At 31.7% G+C, this 26,692-nt stretch overlaps 1 protein-coding gene across 1 annotated transcript; it reads right to left on the bottom strand.

The window, feature by feature from the left end:
* Window positions 1-81: 81 nt before the first annotated feature.
* LOC149143207 (ABC transporter G family member 32-like) lies at window positions 82-26,182 on the bottom strand. The gene is made up of 24 exons (XM_089449687.1): window positions 25,450-26,182; window positions 24,965-25,085; window positions 24,745-24,833; window positions 24,462-24,546; window positions 24,185-24,344; window positions 21,035-21,111; window positions 20,893-20,949; window positions 20,596-20,686; window positions 19,873-20,174; window positions 18,616-18,897; window positions 18,099-18,412; window positions 10,735-10,895; window positions 10,547-10,650; window positions 10,269-10,419; window positions 10,058-10,189; window positions 8,587-8,699; window positions 8,166-8,498; window positions 7,689-7,979; window positions 6,553-6,636; window positions 4,621-4,754; window positions 4,296-4,523; window positions 4,015-4,186; window positions 1,140-1,394; window positions 82-702 (listed from the first exon to the last, which is right to left on the bottom strand). Exons 1-24 carry the CDS (start codon window positions 25,812-25,814, stop codon window positions 433-435), a joined length of 4,371 nt encoding a protein of 1,456 aa, XP_089305813.1. The 5' UTR covers window positions 25,815-26,182; the 3' UTR covers window positions 82-432.
* Window positions 26,183-26,692: the final 510 nt, after the last annotated feature.

The following is a 26,692-nucleotide window of genomic DNA, read 5'->3' as shown; positions in this document are numbered from 1 at the left end:
GTTCTGGTTTTCCATAATCTGAAGTTACTCTTTGCTCATTTATGATGATGACTAAATTGAATCATTACTCTGGACCAGTCATGATCATAAAATCTCATCAGTAATCATTATTCTGGAATACTGGTGACAGGAGAATTGTTATAATTAGCATGAGGCCTACAACCTGTATCAAATTTAAAAAATATTAAAAAAATTACATAAGAAATATTACTTGTAATGAGAAACCTGATTACAAATCATCATGAATTTATATTCATGATGAACCACAGTTATGTTTATGATTTGATGAATTTATTTTAAACCAGAACAAAACAGAATGAATGGGCAATGTAGCTTCTCTGCTTTATCATGGCGTTCTAGTACTTGTGGTAAGGAATATCTTCACTTATATACAGGTGCCGCTGTACTGCTACCACACTGATCATCCAGCGTTTATCGCCTTTGGAAGTTGAGATGCTTGATTCCAAGGGCGAAAACGAAGCCAAATAGAATGCAAAAACCCGGCAATGCGACACCTGCAACTTTTACAAAGTCTTCATGGTATCCAAAATAATCTCTTAGGAAATGCTTCACCGTCTGCCGCGTCCCGTCTGTCATTCTTAAACTTGTATCCAGATTTCCATATTGAGAAGTCAGAAGGCCATACAGTGACCAGGCTACAGGGTTCGCCCAATAATACCATCTCCACCACAGGGGAATCATCTGTCATATTAATTGCACCCGCCACATTACTATTTTTGTTGTTTAGAGAACTGAAGTTTCTCTGAAATTTCTCTGGGTTGAATGAGTTTGAATGATGAGTTTTTTTTTTCGGATTTATCACATAAATAGTTTTAATGTGGAAGTTTCAAATGTAAAAATTGATGGTAATGTGGAAGTTTCAAATGTAAAAATTTCAAACCATCCAGTATCATTCATCTATAAATGATTTTAATTTGGAAGTTTCAAACCATTCAATACGGTTCATACTCTATGATTCCAAATATCAAATATCAATAAATGAACCCCAGTAGATAGTCCAAACATCAACACTAAAATTATTTATATGATAAATCTTCTTTTTTAAAATCTAGTGAATAATATAATGCAAATTAAGGAAAATTGGAACTAAATACTATTGAAAAGATGGATAAGCTTACCCGGTGAGGAATCATAAAACCTGAGAAGAGATTCCACAGCATAAAGAAGGGGGCAGCAGCAATAGCAGCAACGTTGTGATTGGGAGTGATTGCGACGTTCATCATTCCAAAGAATGTGAAATACAAGAGTGTGAAATACGTGAAAAAGAAATACCATAAGAATTTGGTTGCCGTCCACTCAAAGGCGGCCATGGAGTAGAAGATCAAAGTGTAGATGGCGGTTTGGACCAGTACATACGGAAGTTCAATTGCCACCTGAGTTCTCATGTTATGAAAATATCTTTAGAAATTAGAATGGGCTATGAGCAAAAGTATTAATAAAGCAAAATATCTGTAATTTACATAGCTTCAATAGAAAGATACATAATGATATGTGTTATTAGTGCGTTTAATGTTTAAGAATTTTTTAGTTTAAAGATATAATTTAAATTTAGAAAGAGATAAAAATGAGGTAGATATATTTTTATATAAGAAAAAATAGAATGTTACATTAATTTTTGTATATAATTTATGATATTTGTTGTAGGTAGTTATGGTATTTCTTGTTCAGTTTTATTTTGATTTGTATATTAGTTTGTTTTTAGCCAAAAAAAAATTATGTATAGTTTAATATTAGTAATTTATTTTTTGTTATTTTTTATTATTATTTAAATTTATTTATTTATAAAGTGATTGGTCTTATTGTGAGCTTTTTAGTAATTTCCATTTCTATTAGTTAACAATTGTAGGTAGTTATGGTATTTCTTGTTCAGTTTTATTTTGATTTGTATATTAATTTGTTTTTAGCCAAAAAAAAATTATGTATAGTTTAATATTAGTAATTTATTTTTTGTTATTTTTTATTATTATTTAAATTTATTTATTTATAAAGTGATTGGTCTTATTGTGAGCTTTTTAGTAATTTTCATTTCTATTAGTTAACAATTTCAATTTAAAATAACTTATTATTATTAAGAGGGTGCTTAATCTGAGTCAATAACACTAGGACGCAACAACCCTCCTCTGTCACAACCAAGGGGATTTGAACCTTGGATCTCTAAATTTTCACAAATTCCACATTACTTCAAGCACCAATTAAACTACCCCATTATTATATTAAAAATATATTTTAATAAATTATATATATTACTAAAAGATAAAACACAAATATATATACATTAAACATATATATTAAAGTGTAAATATGTTAATATAAATAATATTAGTTAATCATATTTCTTAATTATTTGCGATGACACTAAACAATACAACAATTTATTAATCGTTTTATCTTTATAATAAAATATTTATCTTTATTATTTTTTAATTTAATTAAAATATAGTTAAGCTAAACTACAGTTACTAGATATTATATAGCCTTTGTTTAATTACAATTTTAAATTAAATTTATTATTATAAATAATAATAATTGTAAATAATAATTTTTAAAACTTTAAAAAATTACGATTAACTTTAATATTTAATTCTAATATATATTTTTGTTAAAAGGTTCAAGATAGCTCCAGGCTTCCGCTGTGAAGATTTTAATATATATTTTAATAAATTTAAATTTAAATAGTTAAAAATATATGTTTTTAAAAAATTATAAATTTAAATGGATTAAAATAAACTATATATATTTTAAATTTATAATTTGTGATTAATAAACTAATTAATTATTTTATAAAATATGTCTTAATTAAAAATATATTTTTTTAAATTTTTTTAATATTTTTAATTTTAAGAATAAATCTGAATTGATTAAAATGGGTTAATTAAAAATTACATTATTTTAAAATATTTTAATATTTTTAATTTTAAAAACAAATCTGAATTGATTTAGAAAAAAATAATTTTATTTTGAAAATATCATTATTAGAGTTTATTCTAATCTTTATGAATTTGTATCGATAACTTTTTATGAAGAATCACATGTTTTTAACTATTAAATTTATTAAAACTATACAAATAATGCATTAAAATTTGTTTAACTAATTTATGCTTTAATTAAAATTATATCTTTTTAATTTTATAAATAAATCTAAATTGATTAAGAAAAATTAAATTTGATTTTGAAAATATCATCATTATAGAGTCTATATATTCTGGTCTTTATCAATTTGTATTCCAATCTTTATGGATGTGTACTAATAACTTTTTATGAAAAACACATGTTTTTAATTATTAATTTTATTAAAGCTGGTTTAACTAATTTATCATAGATAGTTGCAAAGGCAAATAGTTATCTTTATCATCATGATTTAATTATTAAATATAAATAATTTTTCAAAAATCAAAACATGTATATTCCTAATATAAAAGATATTTTGCATTTTATTTTTATATAATTTTATTAAAATATTAAATTGGAAATTAAGTCTGAATTAGTATAATTTTCATATCTATTAATGGATCTAAATAATTTTATTTTAATTCTATTATTAAAATTATGTTTTTTTAATAATAAGTTATATAGTTAAGTTAATCTCATTTTTCTATAGTTATATAATTTCTTTTTATTTTATTATTAAAACCATATTTATTATTAAAAACATATTTTTATTTTATAATTTTTTAAATAAAGTTTGAAGTTATTTCTAAATAAGTGTAATTTTCCCAACTTGTCATAATTTATCTAATTTATAATGAAAAAAAAAAAATTATATATTTTTTCACCTTGTAAAATAAAAACTATAATTTATAATTATTATTTATTTTTCCATCCTAATTTATAATTATTATTTATTTTTCCATCCTAATAAAAAAATAACATAAATTACTTTACAAAGATAAAATTTCTAAACCATATTTTTATTTTTTCAACATGGCTCCCCTAACAAAGATCTCCATTCATCTCTCTGTTCAACGACGTAAAAAGAGCAGAGTAATTGTTCACCTGAGCAAAAGCGTATGGAAGCGCCGAATACATTCCAGCAGCCCTTTCACGGTACACCACCGTTCTTTCAACTGAAACAACGGGTTGCACAGAGGACGAATTGGTTACTCCCAAGAAGAGAACAGCAGCATACATTGATCCCATAGCGTTTAGAATATCCTGCTGTTTACTCCTGTGTCATCAATAACATTAGGTTATGCAGTATTGTCAGTTAAGTTGAGCCCTGTGAAGAACTGTGTGCCGAAAAGTCATGAAATAGGATCAAATAAAACCCAACTAACCTCTTGGGTCCAAAATTCCAGCAGATAGTACCGAACATCAGCGAGATAATAGTTGTGAAGAAGAATCTCACTGCAGTGTAATGAGGATTCCGCCAGTAAGACCAATGTTGCTTCCATAGGCAGGCCCTGCACTGCTCCAAGGAAGGCAGAGAATATTTTGTTGGGAAATGAAGATCAGTTGAGCCTGCAACGGGCTTGCTCAAATTGTCTACCACCTCCATGTTTCGTCTGTGACAGAAAATCATTGGAAGCAAATAAGATGACCTAACCATAGAAACTTGATGTAATAGATATGTTGATCAAACGAAACGACCTCTGTACATACTTATACAATTCTGATGACTGATAAATCTCAGCAAAGTCGACCCCCAGGCGGCGTTCCTCGGACATGGCGGTCACTTCCAACATCCACGTAGCAGGGTTATACCCGTCTTTTATAGGGGGTACTCCCTCAACTTTCTGCACATAATATTTGTTTTATCAAGTTTCAGAGATCACATTCGTTCAGCTAATCGTGAGATAATGAAATTTTAAGAAGGTAGATCAATTTAATGAAATTTTATGCAGGTAGATCAATTTAATGAATGTTTAATGAAATAATATTATTAACAAACAATTTCGGTTAAGTTTTCATCATATAACAATGGAAACACTGAATGAAAAGCTATAATTTTTATGGTGGCCCGCATGGGGAACCTGTAGCTCCAGACGGTTTAAGCAGTTAAAACAGGTGCTGCTGGGAGTGGAGGCTTGGAGTAATTGAAGAAATAGTGAAGTGCAAGAGTGAGGCTTGGAGTAATTGAAGAAATGGTGAAGTGTAAGACTGGACTGAGACTGGATTGAGGAAGCCACTCCTGCACACTAGACACCAAATATTGGCTAATGAAAGTTATGATTTTAAAGGACTGGGTGAAGCACCCTCTTTGTACAAAGGATACCAAATATTTCGGGATAGTAGAAATGTATTGATTAATGAATGTCATGATTCATTAAGCCTTACAAAATAGGGAAAAGCAGGAGTAGCAGGACATCAAGCAAATGATTTAGAGTGTTTGAAGGCAAGTTCAAAACCCTGTAAAAGGGTATTAGGCAACCACATCACAGCAAGGCAGGTGTATGAACAGGATAACAGTAGCAAAAAGGAGGCCTCCACTACTATGGTAGCTAGTAGCTCACCATCCAATCTCATTAATCTGATTGAGAACGACCAGTCATCTGCGATGGTCCAAGATACTAAGGATTAGGAAGCTGTGCTCTTGAAGTTGGTTGTGGAAGAAAGTTTATCATTCCCTATTATCTGATCTAGGTTTTAATTTCTTTTCTCGTTTAATTTTTTTTTTTTTTTATCAAACCAATTTGGACTTGCTGTCGAGAAGTTTTATCATCCCTGTTATCCGATCTAGGTTTAGTTTCATTTTCCTCTTTACTATGTTTTTCTCAAACCAATAATTATCCTTGGATATACCTACTTAAACAGTGAGATTAAAAGAAAGATAGACATGATAGATATCTTGATGGTGAAAGTACTTGTTTTTCTTTTTTATATGTTGGAAAACCCATCATAACTCAGTTGTCAAAACCAGCAGTGAGGAAAACCTATCATAACTCAGTTGTCAATACCAGTAATGAGGACAACTATCTCTGGCTGGGGGCAGACTTTCACTCCTGCCAGATGCCTCTGGGTCTGGGTCTTTAACCTGTTTCCTTACCTCCTAGAAAGACTAGCTCTTAACCAAACTAAAACAGTTTTAAGGGATACATCAAGCCCTAGTTCTAATTTCTGTTGTGACATATGTCCACCAACTATAAATATATTTATTTAATTAAAAAAAATGAAAAATAAATTAAAACAAAAATAGATATGATAGATATCTTCCTGGTGAAAGTTCTGGTTTCACTTGTGACATCACCCACTATAAATGTATTTATTTCAATTAAAAAAACTGAAAAATAAAATATATTTAATGATGTATTATTAAATATTTAATTTAATATGTAGATTTAAACACTTCGCCCAATTTATTTAATTGGTTTATCAATCAAATAAACTTTCATTTAACCATGCTATTATCATTAAACAATTATGCATTAGATAATTTGCAAATTAAAATATCTCTAGAATAAACGAAACAAAAATATGAATATAAAATCTCTCATTGACATCAACCAGAAGTATTCTACTCTACTCAATTCAAGTGATCTCTCATTGAAATAAGTAAAACGGAATGAATTTTTAAAGTATATTTTGGAATCTCACCGAAAGGTACTCCACCAGTTTGTGGGAATTTTGACCCAGTGGCCCTGCGTAGATCAACTGTCCCCCTCGTTTCATTAAAAACAACTGCATTACATTGCTGTAGTTAGTAACTAGCAGGTCATATCTCTGATGCTGAGATCAAATCTCTAATCAGTGCAATGCTGAGAGGTATAAAAATCATTGAGGTGCATGATGGCTCTTATACCTCTCAGCTTTTTAAGAATTGGTTTCAAGATTTTAACAAATTAAGAACAGTTGAAGCAGCTAAAGGTACCTTTTTGATCGCATATATTGGGAATATTTCCGAATCTAATAGACACATTAAGAACAGGTGAAGCATCTAAAGGTAATTTTTTTGATAGTATATATTGAGAATATTTCCAAATCTGAAGGGCAATCTCAAATAATAGACTTCACTCCTATTTATTAAATTTCAAAACATTTTAAAAATACATAATCAAAATAAATTTAGCTATATTTAACAAAAATGCAGAAAATCTGAGCATTCAAAGATTCTAATTCTTCTCTCACATTAAAAACAAATAAAACATTTAAAGTTAAAATTATGCCGTTGTTTATAATGCGATTTTTTGGAAGCTTTTCCCGTGGGGTTTTTCCAGTCAAAATCAGGCAGCAATTTATTGGAATTGCAAGTTTGATAGCTAGTTTCTGCATAATCAAAGCGTCCCGGGGTTTTTCAAGGTGCTGAATCCAAATATACAGTTAAAAAACCATTTTAAATAATACAAATCAAAATTTATCCTCAATTTTTTCCGCCGGATTCCATCACCTAAATCTCCAAAAAAATCGCATTATAGAAAACTCCTAAATTTATTCTTATCTTGATTGAAAATATTTTTGAATCTAATATACAAAGTAAGCTCAAGTAAGATTGAACGATAAACTTCATTCCTATTCATCAAATTCGAAACATTTTAAAAATATACAATCGAACTAAATTCAACTACACCTAACGAAACTAAAAAACAATCTGAACAATCTAAAATTCCTGTTCTTCTGTCATAACGCAGTGGTCATCTAATTAAATCAACCTCTTGGTGCAATTAAATTGAGCTATACACGCTTTTTCACAAGCTTAGCAGAACTGTTATAAGAAATTCTAAGCAAAAACCTACCTCATCGAAGGCTTCAAAGATATCTATACTGGGTTGATGAATAGTGCAAACAATGGTCCGCCCTGTGTCCACGATATTCCTCACTGTTCTCATGATAATGGCTGCTGCACGGGCATCCAATCCTGAAGTTGGTTCATCCATGAATATAATGGAAGGATTGGCGACGAGCTCTACGGCTATGGTCAACCGTTTGCGCTGCTCTGTAGACAGGCCATTCACTCCGGGAAGGCCCACCAGAGCACCTCTCAGAGGAGTCAGCTCTACCAGCTCCATCACTTCCTCTACAAACATCTGAGAAGAGATCCATAATACTGCATCATTGTCATTCTTATGAAAATTATGAAATAAATATTTCATAAACATTTTTTATTTTAAATTTACTTCCGGATTCTTATTAATTTTAGATTTTAAAATATTCCCAAAATTTAAGACGAAAATAATTTTAACTATTTAGAATCATCGAACATATTACACTACCTTCCTGGTTTCTGAATCAACTTCGGCCGGGAGACGAAGCCATCCGGAATAAACGAGGGATTCATAAACTGTTACGTGAGGTGAATGAACGTCGTTTTGTTCGCAGTAGCCTGAAATCCTAGCAAATGTTTCTTGCTTCTTTGGATAACCAGATATACTAATGTTTCCCTCTATGTAGCCCCCTGTTTTCCTCCCGGCCAATACGTCCATCAAAGTAGTCTTACCAGCTCCGCTAACTCCGACCAAGGCCGTGAGGATACCAGGTCTGAAAGCCCCACTAACATCTCTCAGCAACTGCAGCCGATCCTCTGGTATGCCTTGTTTCTTTACGTCCTATAGAAGGAAAAACAGTTGACCACTCAGTTCACACAACGAATTTTAACGTCCAAGTTCTATGTAAATGGCGTTAGCTGTCACGTACCACAGGCATGTCGACAAAATAGTTGATATGCTTGAAGCAAATGGTAAACGGTTTAAATGGAAGAACCATGCCTCTCTTCTTTTCCTTTGTTACAGGAGTTGCAGGGTACCCATCTGAAACAAAATTACAGCACACATTTTGAAATCATGCCCTAAAATTTTCAATACAAAGAGGTGTGTTTACAATCTGGTTGGGAAATATCTTTAAGAAGGATTATGAATTCAAATTAAATAAATTATGGAAAGAATGCCGGTGTAATCACCAGCAGCCATGTTAGAGCCAGTACCGTGCACCAAAGTTCGATCTTATTATAACAATACAGTGCATTAAGATAAAAAGTAGGAATTAAAAATAGTTTCACTAAAGTATTTAAGTTATCAAAAATTATTATTTTTGTTTTATGTTATTATGAAAGAGTAATTATTTAAATCACGGTTCTAATAAAAATTACATTATTACAATCACCAAAATCATGGACTAATTTTATTTATTTAAACATTAATTTCAAATCTCAACTATCTTATCAAACAAATCCATAGAAATCCAATCACCCCCAACAAAACTTCCCATCATTATATTATTTTACAATTCATTTCATAAACAAAATATATATATAAATAATCATACATTATCCTATCTAGCATATATAATATATATATATATGATAATGTATGCATATAATATATATATATGATCATACATTATCATATCTGGCATATGATATATATAAATTTATACATTATGATATCCGCATACAAAACAATAAAAAATATATATAAGATATTTTAGAACAAAATTTGATTTTAATGCACTTCTAGTCATTAATAATGGGTGAAATGTTTACTTTAAACTTGTGAAACTTTTCATAATTTATTTATTTTTAAATATGCAGAAAGTTTCACTTATTTATATGTAAAAAAATAGAATACTTCTTATAATTTTCTTTTATTTTCTGCGATAAATGTGTTGTAGAGTTTCTGCAATAAAAGTGTGGTAGAGACAAAATGGCTGGAGCGTGCAGCATATAAAGATATCAGCATTTAATATGAAAACAATCTAAAAATTGACAACATGTACTATCTATTTAACAATGACAACATGTACCATCTATTTGACAAAGATAAGATCAATCAAATTGCTAGCTTTCTAGTCAAAACCCATAGTCAAAAATCTGACATCTAAAAAAAATATAAAAATGAGTTAAAATTGTATACTCTAGATCCCATAAACTACTCAACCTACTAGACTTATTAAAATCATTCATTCATTCATTCATTTAAAAAAAATTCAAAAATTTTCCCAACAATGTAAATAAATAACAAAACTAACGAACAAAAAAAACAAAAAAATTCACACTATTAACCTCATAGGTCTTAGAGTAAATAAAAAACATTTTTCGCTATTAAACAAAATAAAGGAATATTAATTATCTCAAGGTTTACACTTCGAGTTTTTTATTCCTGAGATGTACCTTCAGTTGCAGCAGATTTAGTAGCTCCTGCTAGAGAAACCGAGGTTAGCTCTATATAGGTCTCCCCGGTCCTATTTGCATGTCTCTCCCGAAGAACTTCTTCTGAGACCACTGCGTGAGGTTTCCCTATCGCTGCAAGAAATTGATGTCAGGTTTTAGAAAGGTACTCGAACCCTAGTGCAAGCAGGCTGGGCCCGGCCATTATACTTACGGTTAAGGCAAGTTAGAGTCACAGTATACAAAATGTTGAATAAGACTGCATAACCCAACAGAACCCCAACACCAATCCAGTACCAGTACGAATATGGAAATAAACCCCGAGATTTGAGCAATAGTACTCCTAAAGTCTCATTACCAACACGCTGCAGTGAGTAAAGCAGAACATGAGTCAATATGCTAACCAAATATGGATTCCTTACTGTCATCAGCTATAAAACATTGAAAAGCTATAGATATGAATGGAAAAGCTATAGATATGAAGGTGGTTACCTTATGCCACGAATGCCCCAGAAATTCATTCACGCTAACAGCATTCTGAGCATACATTAAGGGAGAGATCCAGTAGCCCCATATCCACCAGCCTTTGATGCTTTCTGTGGCATTCCAGCATAAAACTTGAATTTACATGGGTGATTTTAAGTTACTGAATGACCTACTTTGTACAACTGGACTCTTACCTCTAGAAAGCACATATCCACCAAGGCACATGACAATCAACATTGCGAACGACCCAAACGTGTTGGCAATTACCATGGTTCTACCGACGGAAGCAATCAGTCTGAAGAGGCCTGTGGCCATCTGGTGTACCGAAAACACAAGTAAAAACTGACGAAAGAACCTGCAAAGAGAAAACTTTAAGTTACCTATTCTGTAATTAAAAACATGCATTGGTTGTCTATGTAAACTAGTATTTTTTTTCAAGAAATCTATCCTATTTTTTATACAAGTCTCTTTTATTATTGAACATGGAGAAAGTGGAGAGTGGTGTCTGCAGTCGGAAGATCTAACAATTTTCCAAAATTTGATGGAGCTTAATTAAATAAATTTGCTGGAGCCTAATTTAATTAAATTTGATGGAGCTTAGTTAAATTTGATTTCACTGTCACCTCAGCAATTTAAAAGACCAAAACTTTTCGAGGTTGTGTTTAGGAAACTAGGATTCAAGTCCTAGGTTACACTTTCAGAGCCATTTTAGAAAGAGCATTTAATACTAAAATGTTGTATGGGGAAAGTGAAATATCCGCACTGTGAGAAAGAAAACCCACATGGCATTTGCAATGTTTGTGATTGGTTGCTGGTTTAAATATTTAATGGCACATTGGTAGACTGCAATTTCTAAGATTGTTTTAGAATATGAAAAATAAAGAAATTAGATGATATTTTAGTTTTTGAAATTATATAGTTAATTTAATGTTTTATAATTTATTTTAGTTGTTGTGGACTGAGGTTATTTGGAGTTGTTGAGTATAATGATGGTTATTTTATTTACTCAAATTCAAAAACTTGTGACTGAGATGTTGAGCTGTGATGAATAGAAGAATATTGTTATAATTTTTTTGAGTTTGATATAAAAACTTTTAAATATTACGGTGGGTTGAGATGTACTATAATTTTATATTTGCTTTTACACTGAAAGAGATTAATTTCTCTTTCAAAAAAAATATTATTATTTTAATTATTTTTTCTAATGTTGTATTATGACAAAGATTGTCTTGATATGAAAATCAACCATGGTCCAACATCACATTGTGACAAAGATCTATGGTCCAATATCGCATTGCGGCAAGAATTGTCTCAATATGGAAATCAACCATGGTCAACCATGTTTATTTTAGCGTTTATATACCTTGGGTTTATACATTTTTATCCCTTGGGTTTATAATATCAATCCCTTAGATTTATTAATCTAAGGGTTCATATTCCTAGGGTTTAATATTATTCACTTAAGTTTAAAGCCCCTTGGGTTTTTAGTATTAATCCCTAGGGTTTATTATTCCCTTGGGTTTATAATATCAATCATGCTCAACCATAGTCAACTATGATTTATAAATTCAATCATGGTTGACCATGGTCCATTGTGATTTATAAATTCAATCATGGTCAAACATAATTTATAAAATCAGTCATGGTCAACCATAGTTAATCGTGGCCAATCATGGTCCAATGTCACATTGTGACAATGATTGTCTCAATATGAAAATCAATCATTGTCTCAAGCATGGTGCAACGTTGCATTATAACAAACATTGTCTCAATATGATAATCATGGTCAACCATGGGCAACCATGGTCAACCATGTTCAACCATGTTTTATAAAATCAAACATGGTCATGCATAGTCAATCATGGTCAACCATGGTCGAATGTCACATTGTGACAAAGATTGTCTCGATATGAAAATCAACCATGGTCAACCATGATTAGCCATGGTCAACGATGTTAAACCATGATCAACTATGATGGTCAACCATGAACAATCATGGTCAACCATGTTTTATAAATTCAAACATGGTCAATCATGGTCATCCGTGGTCGAACATCGCATTGTGACAAAGATTGTCTCCACGGTCATCCATGGTCCAACATCGCATTGTGACAAAGATTGTCTCAATATGAAAATCAATCATGGTCTACTATGGTCAACCATGGCCAACATCACATTGTGACAAGGATTGTCTCAATATCTTAATCAACCATGGTAAACTATGTTTATTTTAGAGTATAATATTTATTTTAGGGTTTATATACCTTGGGCTTATAATTTGTATCCCTTGGGCTTATAATGTCAATCCCTTGAGCTTATTAATCTAAGGATTCATATTCCTAGGGTTCAATATTATTCACTTAGGCTTATAGACTCTTGGGTTTCTAGTATTAATCCCTAGGGTTTACTATTCCCTTGGGATTATAATATCAATCATGGTCAACAATATTTTATAAAGTCAATCATGGTCAACCATTGTCCAACGTCGCATTGTGACAATGATTGTCTCAATATGAAAATAAATCATTGCCTCAATCATCGTTTGTCACATTATGACAAACATTGTCTAAATATGATAATCATGGTCAACCATGGTAAACCATGTTCAAACATGTTTCATAAAATCAAACGTGGTCATCAATGGTGAATCATGGTCAACCATGGTCGAACGTTGCATTGTGACAGATTGTCTCGATATGAAAATCAGCCATGGTCAACCATGATTAGCCATGGTCAACGATGGTTAACCATGATTAACCATGGTTGAATTTCATCAACCATGATCAACCTTGATTAAAATATCTTTCATCATGATTAACTATGATGGTCAAGCATGGACAATCATGATCAACCATGGTTAGCCATGGTCAATCATGGTTAACCATGTTTTATAAAATCACACCTAGTCAACCATCGCCAATCATGGTCAACAATGTTCGAACATCACCTTGTGACAAAGATTGTCTTGATTTGAAAATCAACCATGGTCCAACGCGCATTGTGACAAAGATTGTTTCGATATGAAATTCAATCATGGTCAACCATGGTCCAACATCGCATTGTGACAAGGTATGTCTCAATATGGAAATCAACCATGGTCAACCATGTTTATTTCAGGGTTTATAATATTTGTGTTAGGGTTTATATACATTGGGTTTATAATATCAATTCCTTTGGTTTATTAATCTAAGGGTTCATATTCCTAGGTTTTAATATTATTCACTTAAGTTTATAGTCCCTTGGTTTTTTAGTATTAATCCCTAGGTTTTTTTCTACTTGGGTTTATAATATCAATCATGGTCAACCATGGTCCAACATTGCATTGTGATAATGATTGTCTCAATATGAAAATCAATCATTGTCTCAACCATGGTCCAACATCACATTATGACAAACATTGTCTCAATATGATAATCATGGTCAACCATGGTCTTCCATATTCAACCATGTTTTATATAATCAAACATGGTCAATCATGGTCAACCATGTTCGAGCGTTGCATTGTAGCAAAGATTGTCTTGATATGAAAATCAATCATGGTTAATAAGGTCAACCATGGTCCAACGATGCATTCTGACAAAGATCGTCTCAATATGAAAATCAATCATGGTCAACCATGTTTATTTTAGTGTTTATAATATTTATCTTAGGATTTATAATATTTTATCGTTGACCATGATCAGTCATGGTCAATGATGATCAACCATGATTAACTATCATTGAATGTCATCAACCATGATCAACATTGATTAAAATCTCTTTTCATCATGATTAACTCTGATGTTCAACCATGATCGAACGTCGTATTGTGATAAAGATTTTCTTGATATGAAAATCAACCATGGTCCAACTTCGCATTGTGACAAATATTATCTTGATATGAAAATCAATCATGGTGAAGCACATGGGCAACCGTGGTCCAACATCACATTGTAACAAGGATTGTCTCAATATGGAAATCAATCGTGGTCAACCATGTTTATTTTAGGGTTTATAGTTTTTATCTTAGGGTTTATATACCTTGGGTTTATAATTTTTATCCTTTAAGTTTATTATTCCCTTGGGTTTATAATATCAATTCCCTCCGTTATTAATCTAAGGGTCGATATTCCTAAAGTTAAATATTATTCCCTTGGGTTTATAATCCATTGGGTTTTTAGTAATAAATTAATAATGAACAAGTTAAAAGTTAATTATTTAATGAAAAAATAAACAATAAAATTTTTTATGAGAAGATTTTTCGGCGTAAATCACATAATTATACATTTGTCGATGCGTTTTGAACAAACGAGTGTGGTTCATTGTCAGGACAAGTTGAAGAATCAAAGCATGGTTGCATGTTAAATAGGCAGAGCAGATCTTCCAACAGCTAGGTTTGACTAGGAAACGGCTATATCGAACTGGGTAACTAGACTGGACCAACAGCTATATTTGACCATGAAACGGCTAAATTTGACTAGCCAACCGAACTAGACCAAGGGATAGGGACATGGACTAATATTATATTTGATAAAATAATATTACTAGATAAATAATTATTCAATATATTAATAGTGTTTAATATCAATATTATTAATATAATATTTTTAAATGTTATGAATGCCATTAGCCTCTAAAATGATAATTTTATGAAATGCTATATATGAATATTTATTTTAATACTTTTATGTTAGTCATGTTTATTATTTAAGTAAAATGTTTAACTATATTTATGTTAAAAAATAATTAATCTAGGAAATATTAATAATAATAATCAAGTAAAATGTTAACATATATAAGTTAATAGTAATTTATTAATAGATCTAGGGATTATTAATACTAGTAATAGTATGGATTTATTACTACTCTTAATATTCTTAAATATATAACTATAATAATAATATTATTATAAAATTAATTATTATTTCATAAATTATATTATTATTATTATTATTATTATTATTAATGGTTTGGGTAACTTATTAATAGAATTTATTAATTAAATATAAACTTACAACATTAAGCTATCTAATGTAAACTTGAACTTTCTACTTAAATCTAAATTTTAGATCAATAACCATCTATAATAGATAATTTTTTAACCCATTAAGTTAGTTATATAATGGACCATCTAATAAATTTAAGGAAAATAATATGAGGGAAATTTCTAAAAGGACTAAAATCAAAGAGGAACTAAGGAGAAAGAAAACAAGTTAGTTAAAAAACTTTACTCATCAATAGTTAGGGATAGAGAAAGGATTTTTATTTCATGAATAGACAATTTGTTCAAATCATTAATTGAGAAGGGGTGAAAGAAACCAAGCGACCGTAAGAATCAAAGAGACGATAAAAAGGAAACAACAACAAACCAGAAGACGAGGGGGAAGAAACGACTAGGAAGAGAGGGCAGGGATCCAGCAACTGCTGATTTTCCAACCGTCATCTCTATTGAGATTGCTCGGCCTTTTTTCAATCTCAATGGCTTCCCTAAATTTCCGGTGATGAAACTGCGAAACCTTAGCAATAACACGGGCCTCCTCAATACAAACGTGATGTTTAGTCTTCTCTGCATGCTCCGCTAGTGTGGAAGACTAGGTCCTCCCATGTTTTAGGTATGCTTAGTGACCAGTCTCGCCAATGTAGGGAGTCCCACAGGAACAGGGAATAATATAGACACCTTCATTATTAAATTATTATATGAATTAATTAACTATTATTAATTAATAATGTTATTAAATAGTTTAATATTAATGTATTATTTAATTATTTAATAATAACAATAATATTAATTGATAATAACCAATGTTCCACCAAGACTCCGAGACGGGGAGACACGGGTGCGGGGAGACGCACAAGTGGGACGTGTGGGAGTCCCCTCAAATTTTAGGGAAATTTAGGGGGGACGTCGGGTATATAATTTTTTTACCTTTTATATATATATATATATATATATTTCAAATTCATATTCAATAATAAAAGCATAAATAGAATGATACATTCATAATTGAATTAAATAATGAAATACATTGATACATACTCATCATCCTTACTAATACATACATGATTCATCCATAAACCACGAGATTCAATAATGAAATACTCTGATCCATATTCATTATTCATTATTCACCATTCTAGAATCTACATTGATTTAAAAAATTAAATTCATTATTCATCATTCTAGATTCTAAATTGATTTAAAATTAAAATTCATTATTTATCATTCTAGAATCTAATTAGTACTAAGCAAAATATACTATAATAGATACTGAAATCTAAAGACTGTAATAGTAAATTGATATAACTAAAACTCAAAAACAATGGAGTGATGAGTCTAAAAGTCACTCTAAAGTACACAGAGGGCTTGGTGCTCTTGATTAAATACTAATTCCATACCCTTGTACATGAAAAAATGCAATGGATACATTGCACTCCATCGAATCCTGAATTCCTGAAAAACTGTTAAGTCTGCTAGATTTTGAGTGAGATCTAAAATTCTACTTTCTACATATGAAATCCAATGAGGTCAAAACCACTCTCAAACATCCTGAGTCATTTCATGGTAATGTTAAAAATTTAAGTAAAAGGATGAAGAATTTAACATTTCCATGAATTGCATAGCATCAGTAGGGAAATATGGTCAAATACTAGGTTTTCCCTGTCATAAACATTGTTTACAAGCAAATATGGTCAAATACTAGGTTTTCCCTGTTGTCAATCATTGTTTACAAGCAAATTTAAGGGGGGACGCATACCCCATTTTGAGGGAGGAGGCCCATGCATCCCCCTTTTAGGGAGTTGCGTCCCCCACACTGCGGAAATGCCCCCCCGCGTCTCCCCAAAAGAGGGACGTGGGGAACGTTTCCCCAGAGGTCCTCTGTCCCGGGTGCGTGGGGTGCATGCACCCAACCCTGGGGGACGCATCCCCGTGTAACACTGATAATAACAATTAATATATAACCCTTTTGCGTATATCAACCACATTTACTAACATTTACTAATATAGTGGTACTATATATTGTTATTTTTATCATATACATTTTACATGAATAAAATTAATAACAAAATAATAAATTCTACACTCTTATTAAATTAAAAATAAAAATATACCAAATCTTTTTCCAAAATGCCAATTTGTCATAAAGCCAACAAAATCAGTATTTATGAAACATGATTATACATAAATAATAATTAAAATTTTAGTAAACAATATTTGGAACAAAAATTCCCTGGATGAAAATGCATCATTCCTCAATGCCATACTCTCTTTATATAAAGGAATATTAGTGATAGATCTTAGACTTTTGTGATTCATATTGTAAATGAGAATGTCTTTCAGATTAATAGGATCATTAAGATTTAGTTGACCTATAATGTAGTTCATCATAACTACCTTATCGTGAGAATGTCTACTTAATCTTAATGATATAATTAATCCGTCATTCTCATTTAAAATATTAGTGATGTGAAGATAGCAGTGACTCCGAAGTGAATGAATTTATAAAAAAAATTATGTAGACTGTGACAATAATACAAAGTGAATAAAATTTAGAAAATGCACATATGGAATAGTTCTCACCTTTGAGCATCTGAATCGAAACCGATGACATAATAGGTTACGAAGACCCAAATGCCAGATTCCACTACTGAAGTTGGAATACTAAATGCCCATGTTGGGATCGCATATACCCAACAGGGGTAAAAGAACAGATCTCTCTGTTTATATAAAACGGGAAGTTTCGCAATGGTCATGGCAGTCTCTGTAAATCCATTAAACATACAGGTGAGGATGCCGAAGTAAAGTGCGCCCAAGTAAAGGCCTGAACCGTCCACTGTATGATGCATCTTTGTTCGGAAGAAAACCGTCATTGTACACACTGCAACGAAGCAGAGCTGTCACAAAAAGAAGACATTGTGCGCCTTCAGAATTTAATTCATCTAGGTCTCAAGGTTAATAACGAATTTTTGCTCTTACAGTATAAATTAGGGTTACACTGTCTAAATTAGGGTTACAAAACTGAGGATAGGCAATTCTTAAAGGTTAAAGATTAAAAAGAACTCGAAATCTAAAATGCAAAGGAAATATAAGTGATTACCTGTATAAGTTTGAAAATATGAACAAATGAATTTCGCTTGATGAGAAGCAATTCTCTCCAAAAGCTTGCTCTCAACAGTTCGGCATTGTCGACACCGTACCTTGATGTTGTCAGAGCTGCTGGGTGACTGTCCCTTTTATCATAAGGAACTGCCAATTCCTCTGCAAGTCTCCTACCTGTATGAAAACTGCGAAAAGCTTTAACGAATTCATTAATGGGAACATATCGATATGATTCTTGAAGGTTAGCCCAATATTGTTGCTGGTCCTTCCTTGAAGTTACCTGTTAAAGATGAAACAGAGGAAGTTTTTTAATTGAGTGCTCTATTTTCAATTAGGTTAGATTAAGCTGGCGAATTTTAATGTTGGAAGAAAAAATAAAATTTTCAGGTATAGAATCTGGAATTCAATTATCTCACACAATTTTAATAATAACATTTTATAAATAAACAAATTAGGTTCATAAATAAACAAATCATGTTTTCTTTATAGTTGGGAAAATCTATTATAATTCAGCTGTCAAATCAGCAGTGAGACAATTATCTCTACCTGCTATCCAGGAATGCAGTCTGACTCATCATTGTTATTCAAGGAAAACCACACCACCTGAAATAACCAGCTGATGGTCGGTAATGGGGCAGGCTTTCATTCCTGCCAGATACCTCTGGGTCTTGGGCTGTTAAACTGTTTCCTTAAGTCCTAGAAAGACTAGCTCTTAACTAATGAGAAACAATCAGTTTTAGAGCATACTTCAGGCCCAAACAAATTATACTTTCATAAATTCAAAAAAAACATTATTTCTTAAATTCTAAAAATTTATAAACTAATTAAATATACTACTAAACTTAATAAAACAAACTAGATTTAAAAATAATAGGATAATAATTCCTACTCCTGATGACAATGTAAACCAACTATATTTAAAATATAATAACAATTTCAACCACAGATAATATCTACATTATGAAGAGACAAATAACTTCCAAATTTCCGTCTTTTCTAAATCTTTTTTTCAACTATTCACCTAGGAATTGTGATCATGTGGTGACCCTTTTTGTCCAGAAATTTATCTACAGACAATATAATCCAATCCACTCATGAGATTTAAACCCTTTTATAAATCCTCTTACCAAATAATTTGTGAACGTCTGTAAAAATAATACCATTCTGTAATTTTTTATAAATCCTCTTACTAAATAATTCCTCAATGTAAATAGAAAAAATCACATTCTTATATATAGATGAACTCTATACTTACTTCCTGTAAGAAATCTGCTACGCCTTTTCTCTCTGGACATTTAAAGCCGAGAGATTCAAAGAAGCCGAGCACGTCTTCTCGAGGTCCTTGATACACAATTTGACCTTCCGATAGAAGAATAATGTCATCAAACAATTCGAATGTTTCGGGAGCAGGCTGCAAGAGCGAGATGACGGTGGTGCCATCTAACGCATGCACGGATTGACGCAGGTACCTAATAATCTGGAAAGTTGTGGAGCTGTCTAAACCCGTAGATATATCGTCCATGAACAGAACCCTCGCCGGACCCACTAGCAATTCTCCTGTGGAACACTTTCATCGTTAGGGACCCAAAAGTTTGATGTCTATGGTTGTAATCCATCTCTGTAACTCAGATTTCCAAAAATTTAATTTAGAAAGTTAAAATTAGTTAGTCATTTTTAAATCGCTTACTATTTTTTTAATTTGATAGTTTAATTATTTTTCCAAAAAAGACTTGATTTCCATTGTCTTCCAAGTAACACCTCGACATTTAATATTTTTAAAATTCATATAAATATAAATTCAACAAAATCTCACATTCAATATCTAAAATCAAAATATCCACGGATATTGAATAGACGATAATTAGATGCTTTGTTAAACTTTCCAACCTTATCCGAATAATATATTAAACATAATAAAAATATTAAAAAAAACATCAAAATAAACTTCACAGAATTCCCAATTCAATTATAAACTTACCCGTGGTCAAACGTTTCAATTGACCTCCTGAGATTCCTCTAAGCATATCGTCTCCCACCATCGTATCAGCACAGATATCGAGCCCCAGTATCTATTGAAGCAAAAGATAGTAACACTAAATGTTTTAGCTCTCAATCTTGCTGAAAGCTTGTTTGAAATTGATATGTTTACTTTAAAAATTTTGGTTATTTTACAACAAGATTTATTAAGTCTCCATGGTTTCCATGTGAAATTTTTTAAATGAAATTTTGGTTTCTTCCGAGTGTATGACTGTATGCCAAACTGGGTAAATTTTACCTTGAGGACGTAATCAGTAACAATACGATAAGCCTTTTCATCTCCTAGAGCAGCGGCCTGATGGAAATAAAAAAATCTGATTAACATATTGAAATTACAGTGAAATCAAGTAACAGTAAGAGAATAATTCCCGGTCTTTTACCTTCATAAATACGTCAATATCCTCATCAGGTATAATTCCGGCACGCTTCTCTCTCCTCGACAGTTCCACCAGCATGTCTGCAGCAATGCACTATCGAGTTGGAAGACGTTTTTACAGAAGCAAATTCATAAAGCAAATTGAGTACATTAAGGAGTTGTGAGCAAGTTAAAAATCCGTAGAGCCTTGCTGTAGTTGGAGAGGGTAGGAAATCACTTTTTCTACATTTAATGTAAAGTAAAAGTAATTCTAAATTTTATCGCTGAATAGTTTTTGTTTGCTATTTTATATTTTAATGGTTTAAATTAAAATTTGTTATCAGCTGAAACTTGTTTTGGTGTGCACCTAAACTAAACGAGGGTATAATTTAAAAAAATTAACTAAAATTTAGTAGAATCCTAATTATAGAGGTCAAACTTTATGATAAGCACCTAAAAATATTGAATATTCTTAATGGTACTGAATCTACTTTTACATTCTAACATTATTAAAAAAAGTGGTGTTTGAACCAACTTATGAACTCGTTAGACAACGCCGGCTGGGTGGATGTCAACCAACTACCACTTTTATGGGATTTAATTCATCGGCTAGTAAATGAATCACGGATGATAAGCGCACATCTGGCGGTATAAGCAGGTCACAGATTGTTTCCTTTTCGGCGGGGAAGTTGAACTTTTGAGGAGGTAGGCGTAGGCAAGAGTTAACGAGTTTGTCATAGGACATTAAATGTCTGTTTAAGCTGCAAGCTCGATAGCGCGATAATACCGTCATTCTTTTATTTATCTAGTCATCGCGAGTGTGTGTTATCGGGCTATCGAGCTTGCAGCTAAGCGAACATTTAGTGCCCTATGGCAGGCTCGTTAACTCTTGCCATGCGTAGGGCAGTGTTTCCAAGAAAATTATGATTTAAAATTTTAAATTTTTCTTACTTTCAATTTAGAGATTTTCCCTTTTTTTAATAATAAACAAATTTATTTAAATTTAGTTTTGGTTAAATCAAAATTAAAATAAAATGTTATATTTCTGATTTCAGATTTAGAACATCTATATTATTATTTTACAATTTAAATTTTTTTCCTTTAAAAATTTAATAATAATTTTTTTAATAAAATTATTATTTTTTTTGGTTTATTATATATTTTTGAATATATAAAAATATTCACACCCAAAAAAAAACTTTGTAACATCTAAATTATAAAACTTTTATGGTTTAAAATTATAGGAAAAATATTTAAATCCAAAATTTAAAAAAATTTAAACTATTACTTCAATATCATTAAATAACTCACCTAAAATAAAATTATTATTAACTTTAATTTATATCCACTAGATATCCAAAACTTACTGTAGCTCTACTTTTTGTTCCTCTCTCACCATATCTCTTTACTCTAACAAATATAAAGTTAATCGTGAACTTTATTCTTAACTATTAACTTTATTCCATATCAATCATATATCCAAATATGGAATTAATTATTAACTTTAACTTTAATCCATATCAACTAGATATCCAAATTTACAATTGAGAAATTTTATTTCCTACAGATAGAGACCCAAATTTACACTTTATTTTCCCTCATCATATCCTTATACACTAACCAGTATAAAGTATACTTAACTATTAACTTTATGTGTATACCCAATATAAAGTAAAGTTAACTAAACTTTATTTCATAAAGTAAAGTTAACCATGAACTTTATTCCACATCCAGATACCCAAATTTACACTTGAAAAAGACATTATTTCGTTGCCACTAAATGCCCAAATGTACACTCGACAGACTTTAATTCCTGCCAAGTTTTATAGATGTATCACCAGATTGGTCAGCATGACGTAGGTAGACATGGGCAAAAGTTGTATGAGAGTGAATCAGCAGCATGGGGTAGACATTGGCAAAAGTCATCATGAAACTGACTCATCACATTTTTCTTAGATTTATTATAAAATAGCTAATAGCATGGGGTAGACATTGGCAAAAGTCATCATGAAACTGACTCATTATATTTTTCTTAGATCTATTAAAAAAACACATTTTTTCTCAGATTTATTTAAAAAAACAAACATTTTTCTCAGATTTATTAAAATAATTATTTTATAAAAAAATTATTTGTTAATTTATTCTGCAATTAACAACTCCACCAAACAAATTTTATCCCCATTCATCCAAATTTCAGAGTTTGATGGTAAAGTTGTTTTTTTCTTAGATTTATTATAAAATAGCTAATAGCATGGGGTAGACATTGGCAAAAGTCATCCTGAAACTGACTCATTATATTTTTCTTAGATCTATTAAAAAAACACATTTTTTCTCAGATTTATTTTAAAAAACAAACATTTTTCTTAGATTTATTAAAATAATTATTTTATAAAAAATTTATTTGTTAATTTATTCTGGAATTAACAACTCCACCAAACAAATTTTATCCCCATTCATCCAAATTTCAGAGTTTGATGGTAAAGTTGTTTGAAGTCTTTTTTATTAGGTGTAAATTTAATTTTTTTATGAAGTCATAGATTCATTAATGTGATTGGGTTGTATATATCAAAAATTAGATTTAAACAAGTATAAATTTAAAAGTGACAATATATAATCTAATAGCATTAATGATTTTATAAACTAAACAATAAGTATCACCATTCTTCATAGACTAAGAATGGAGTCGTCTAACGAGGCGCAGGAATTGCCTGGACAGTTAAAAGTGGCCGGAATATGGGCAAAAAAAATTTCAAAAATTCTTGTAGAGAGAGTGTTTGAATCGTGTTTTTGATGGTGGAAATGGATTTAGCACCATCAAAAACGTCTAGAACACCTAAAATTTTGAAGTTTAACAACTATAACTCAAATTTACAAAAATCCTTGCCAAATTTTCTCTAAATATAACAGTAATGTCCATAACTTTTTGAGCAATTCCTCTTACTGGTTAAACTACGGCCTAAGGAAGTGTCGCAAGTAAAATCGGAATCAAATTTTCATATTTACACCAAAATTATGGGCCACCAACTTCACCAACACTTAATTTGTGCAATAAATTCTAGTTAAAAACTATCATGATATATTGAGATAAAATTGCAGACTCAAATTTCACCCTTCACGGTCTAATTTAATAACAAACCCTGTCCTCTCAATTTAAGTCAAATAACTGGTTAATTACCGTATCTTGTACCAACTCCCTGGCAGCGCCCTGAGAAGTCTAGAGTTTCTCTGACAGTCAGTTCTGCGATATGCAAATCCCGCTGGCTAACATAGGCCGCCGTTCTCTGAGGCACGAACTCCTGTAAATCGTGTCCATTGTAGGTCACCCTCCCTAACATCTGCACAGGTTTCAAAAACAGAAGACCTCAATAACTGTAACGTGACAACTCAACTTCATACAATGAATGCAGACAGCATTCAAACAAACTTTAAAAGAAGAAATTTAAATTGTTTACTCGCAGATCCGAGTCGAGTCTTCCAGCCAAAGTCAAGAGTAAAGTTGATTTCCCCGAACCAGGCGGCCCCAGGAGAAGAGTCATTCTGGGAAGCATTGAATGGAAATCAGTCGACAGGTAGGAACATTAAAGTGCTTTTAATAATAAATTATTTTAATCGAGTGTACCATACAGAAAAAACATTAAATGACTATTCCTTTAATCACGTATACAGACAGGCACCGGATAAATTCATGTCATGGCCATTTTTTCATCACAAATTTTCCACTGTGGATGACCCTACCTGCCGGGTTTGATGATGCCACTGACGTTGTCCAGAATGGACAGTCGTCTCTTCCTGCCCGGGAAGATACGAAGCGACCTCATTAATGCCTAGTTGATAAAGATATTGCCATGGCCATTGCCAATTCACTGTTAATACATGGACTGGATTCCATAATCCAAGAACAATCACAGCAACAATGGAGGTTGAGATTCATAGGTGGTCAGTATATAGTATATACCTCTGACATATTGAATATATAGTTGGGTATGGTGGGCAGTGCTCTGCTTCCTATATAGACATCAGCCTCCACACTCAACTCTTGAAAACGCACTTCGATCCTCGGCAACCCCAGACCTACTCTGCATTCAGCATTCAGGGACTTTTCAACCAATAATACAGGAATATTGATAAAAAATTGCAAATTACTTTAATTTGATGTAGATTTCAAAAATATTTTAAAATCTAATTATTGCGAGATCAAACAATAATCCAACTTCATCATTACTCTGAATTTAATTCTATAATAAATTTAAAAATATTTGAAAATCTAACTAACAAAAACTGTATCAAACTATTATTCTCATTTGATTTTGTCACATTTTTAAAAATTCCCAAAATCTACCATACAAATAAATATCTAAATAAACTATTACAACCTACCATTAAACTAACACTCAAAAGCTTAACAAAAGCTTAACAGATCCACTGTCTGTAACAACTTACTTGTCGATTCGCTCCCTCATCTTGAACAAAAACTGCTCAGAATTGTCGTCGGCCATATTGAAGAGCCTGTCGAGCAATAGCTGGCGATCATGGAAGCTAAGATTGGTGACATCCACCTCACTTTGCTCACCCAGAACATTATGAATAATGCCCCTCCGAACTCGATCGTAAGTGGGGAGCCTCTCAAGGGCAGCCCAAGTGAGCGCCTGGTCTTCCTCCTCGCCTCGGCGCGACGAGGGTATAGAAAAAACAGCATGCATGTCATTGCCAATACTTGTGCCAGATCCCCACAGCCCAGCGGAATATATACTCCCTGATCTCCTCAGTTCTCCAGAGGCCTGCGTTCTGTGACCAGAGGCCTGCATTCTGTGAAGAAGGCAGACAACAGAATATCTATTATCACCCTCTTCCCCACACAATCTCAGATCTAATGTACTCTACTCTACAGCATCATCTTCTCCCTGGGGCCTCACGGGACTGAAAGCAGGGCTTCTCAGAGACCGCAATCTGAAAACACAAGGAGAATGAGAGTGGTTGTGCTCATCATAAATCTGTGCAGGCAGACACATGTGGAACTGGATCAACTCCTCGCTGTAAAGAAAACATACATGCCATTTATTATGGCAGATGAGCTGCATTTCTCCACCAACCAATCCTCTGGATTTTACCCCTCTGAGTCCTTTCACTTGCTATCGCAACCAACTAATGTCAAATATCTCATCTGTAAACCAACGGCACTATTAAAAGCCGCTCCCTCTCACAACCCTTCCTGCTCTCTCCATAAATATGTGAAAGCACTCCGTACACTTCTTTCAATGTCACCATGAAATCACAGCATGGATTTTTTCTTTGAAAACACATGTGAGTTTGAATGTAATCACCTATACCGTTGGGTGATGACGATGTACAGAAAGCTTGCTGATTTATATTAATTAGATCAACCACCTTGATAATGCTTCCTCACTTTATTTCTTTTGGGATTATATCTGCTTTGTTCCTGTGATTATTACCTCATTTCATTTGGTCCACCATTTCATTCTCCATTGGACCATCTCAAGGAAGACAAGCCTGATTAATAAGGTAGGCCAACGCAATATTAATTTTATTTTGCTCATGGTTGGTTGAAAAATGAAAGGTTCTAATTTTTCCTTAATTTATATGAATTAATATAATTTAAATTTGTTGTTATCATTGAATTAAAATTATTTATAATTGAATTAATATAATTTAAAGTTGTGTATAA

Source organism: Pinus tabuliformis, chromosome X, assembly GCF_031772625.1.
Source record: "Pinus tabuliformis cultivar Carrire ecotype Pingquan chromosome X, CPIR1, whole genome shotgun sequence".
In the NCBI taxonomy this organism is placed as follows: Eukaryota; Viridiplantae; Streptophyta; class Pinopsida; order Pinales; family Pinaceae; genus Pinus; species Pinus tabuliformis.
The sequence above is the reverse complement of the archived record's forward strand: the minus strand, read 5'-3'. Positions and strand labels throughout refer to the sequence as shown.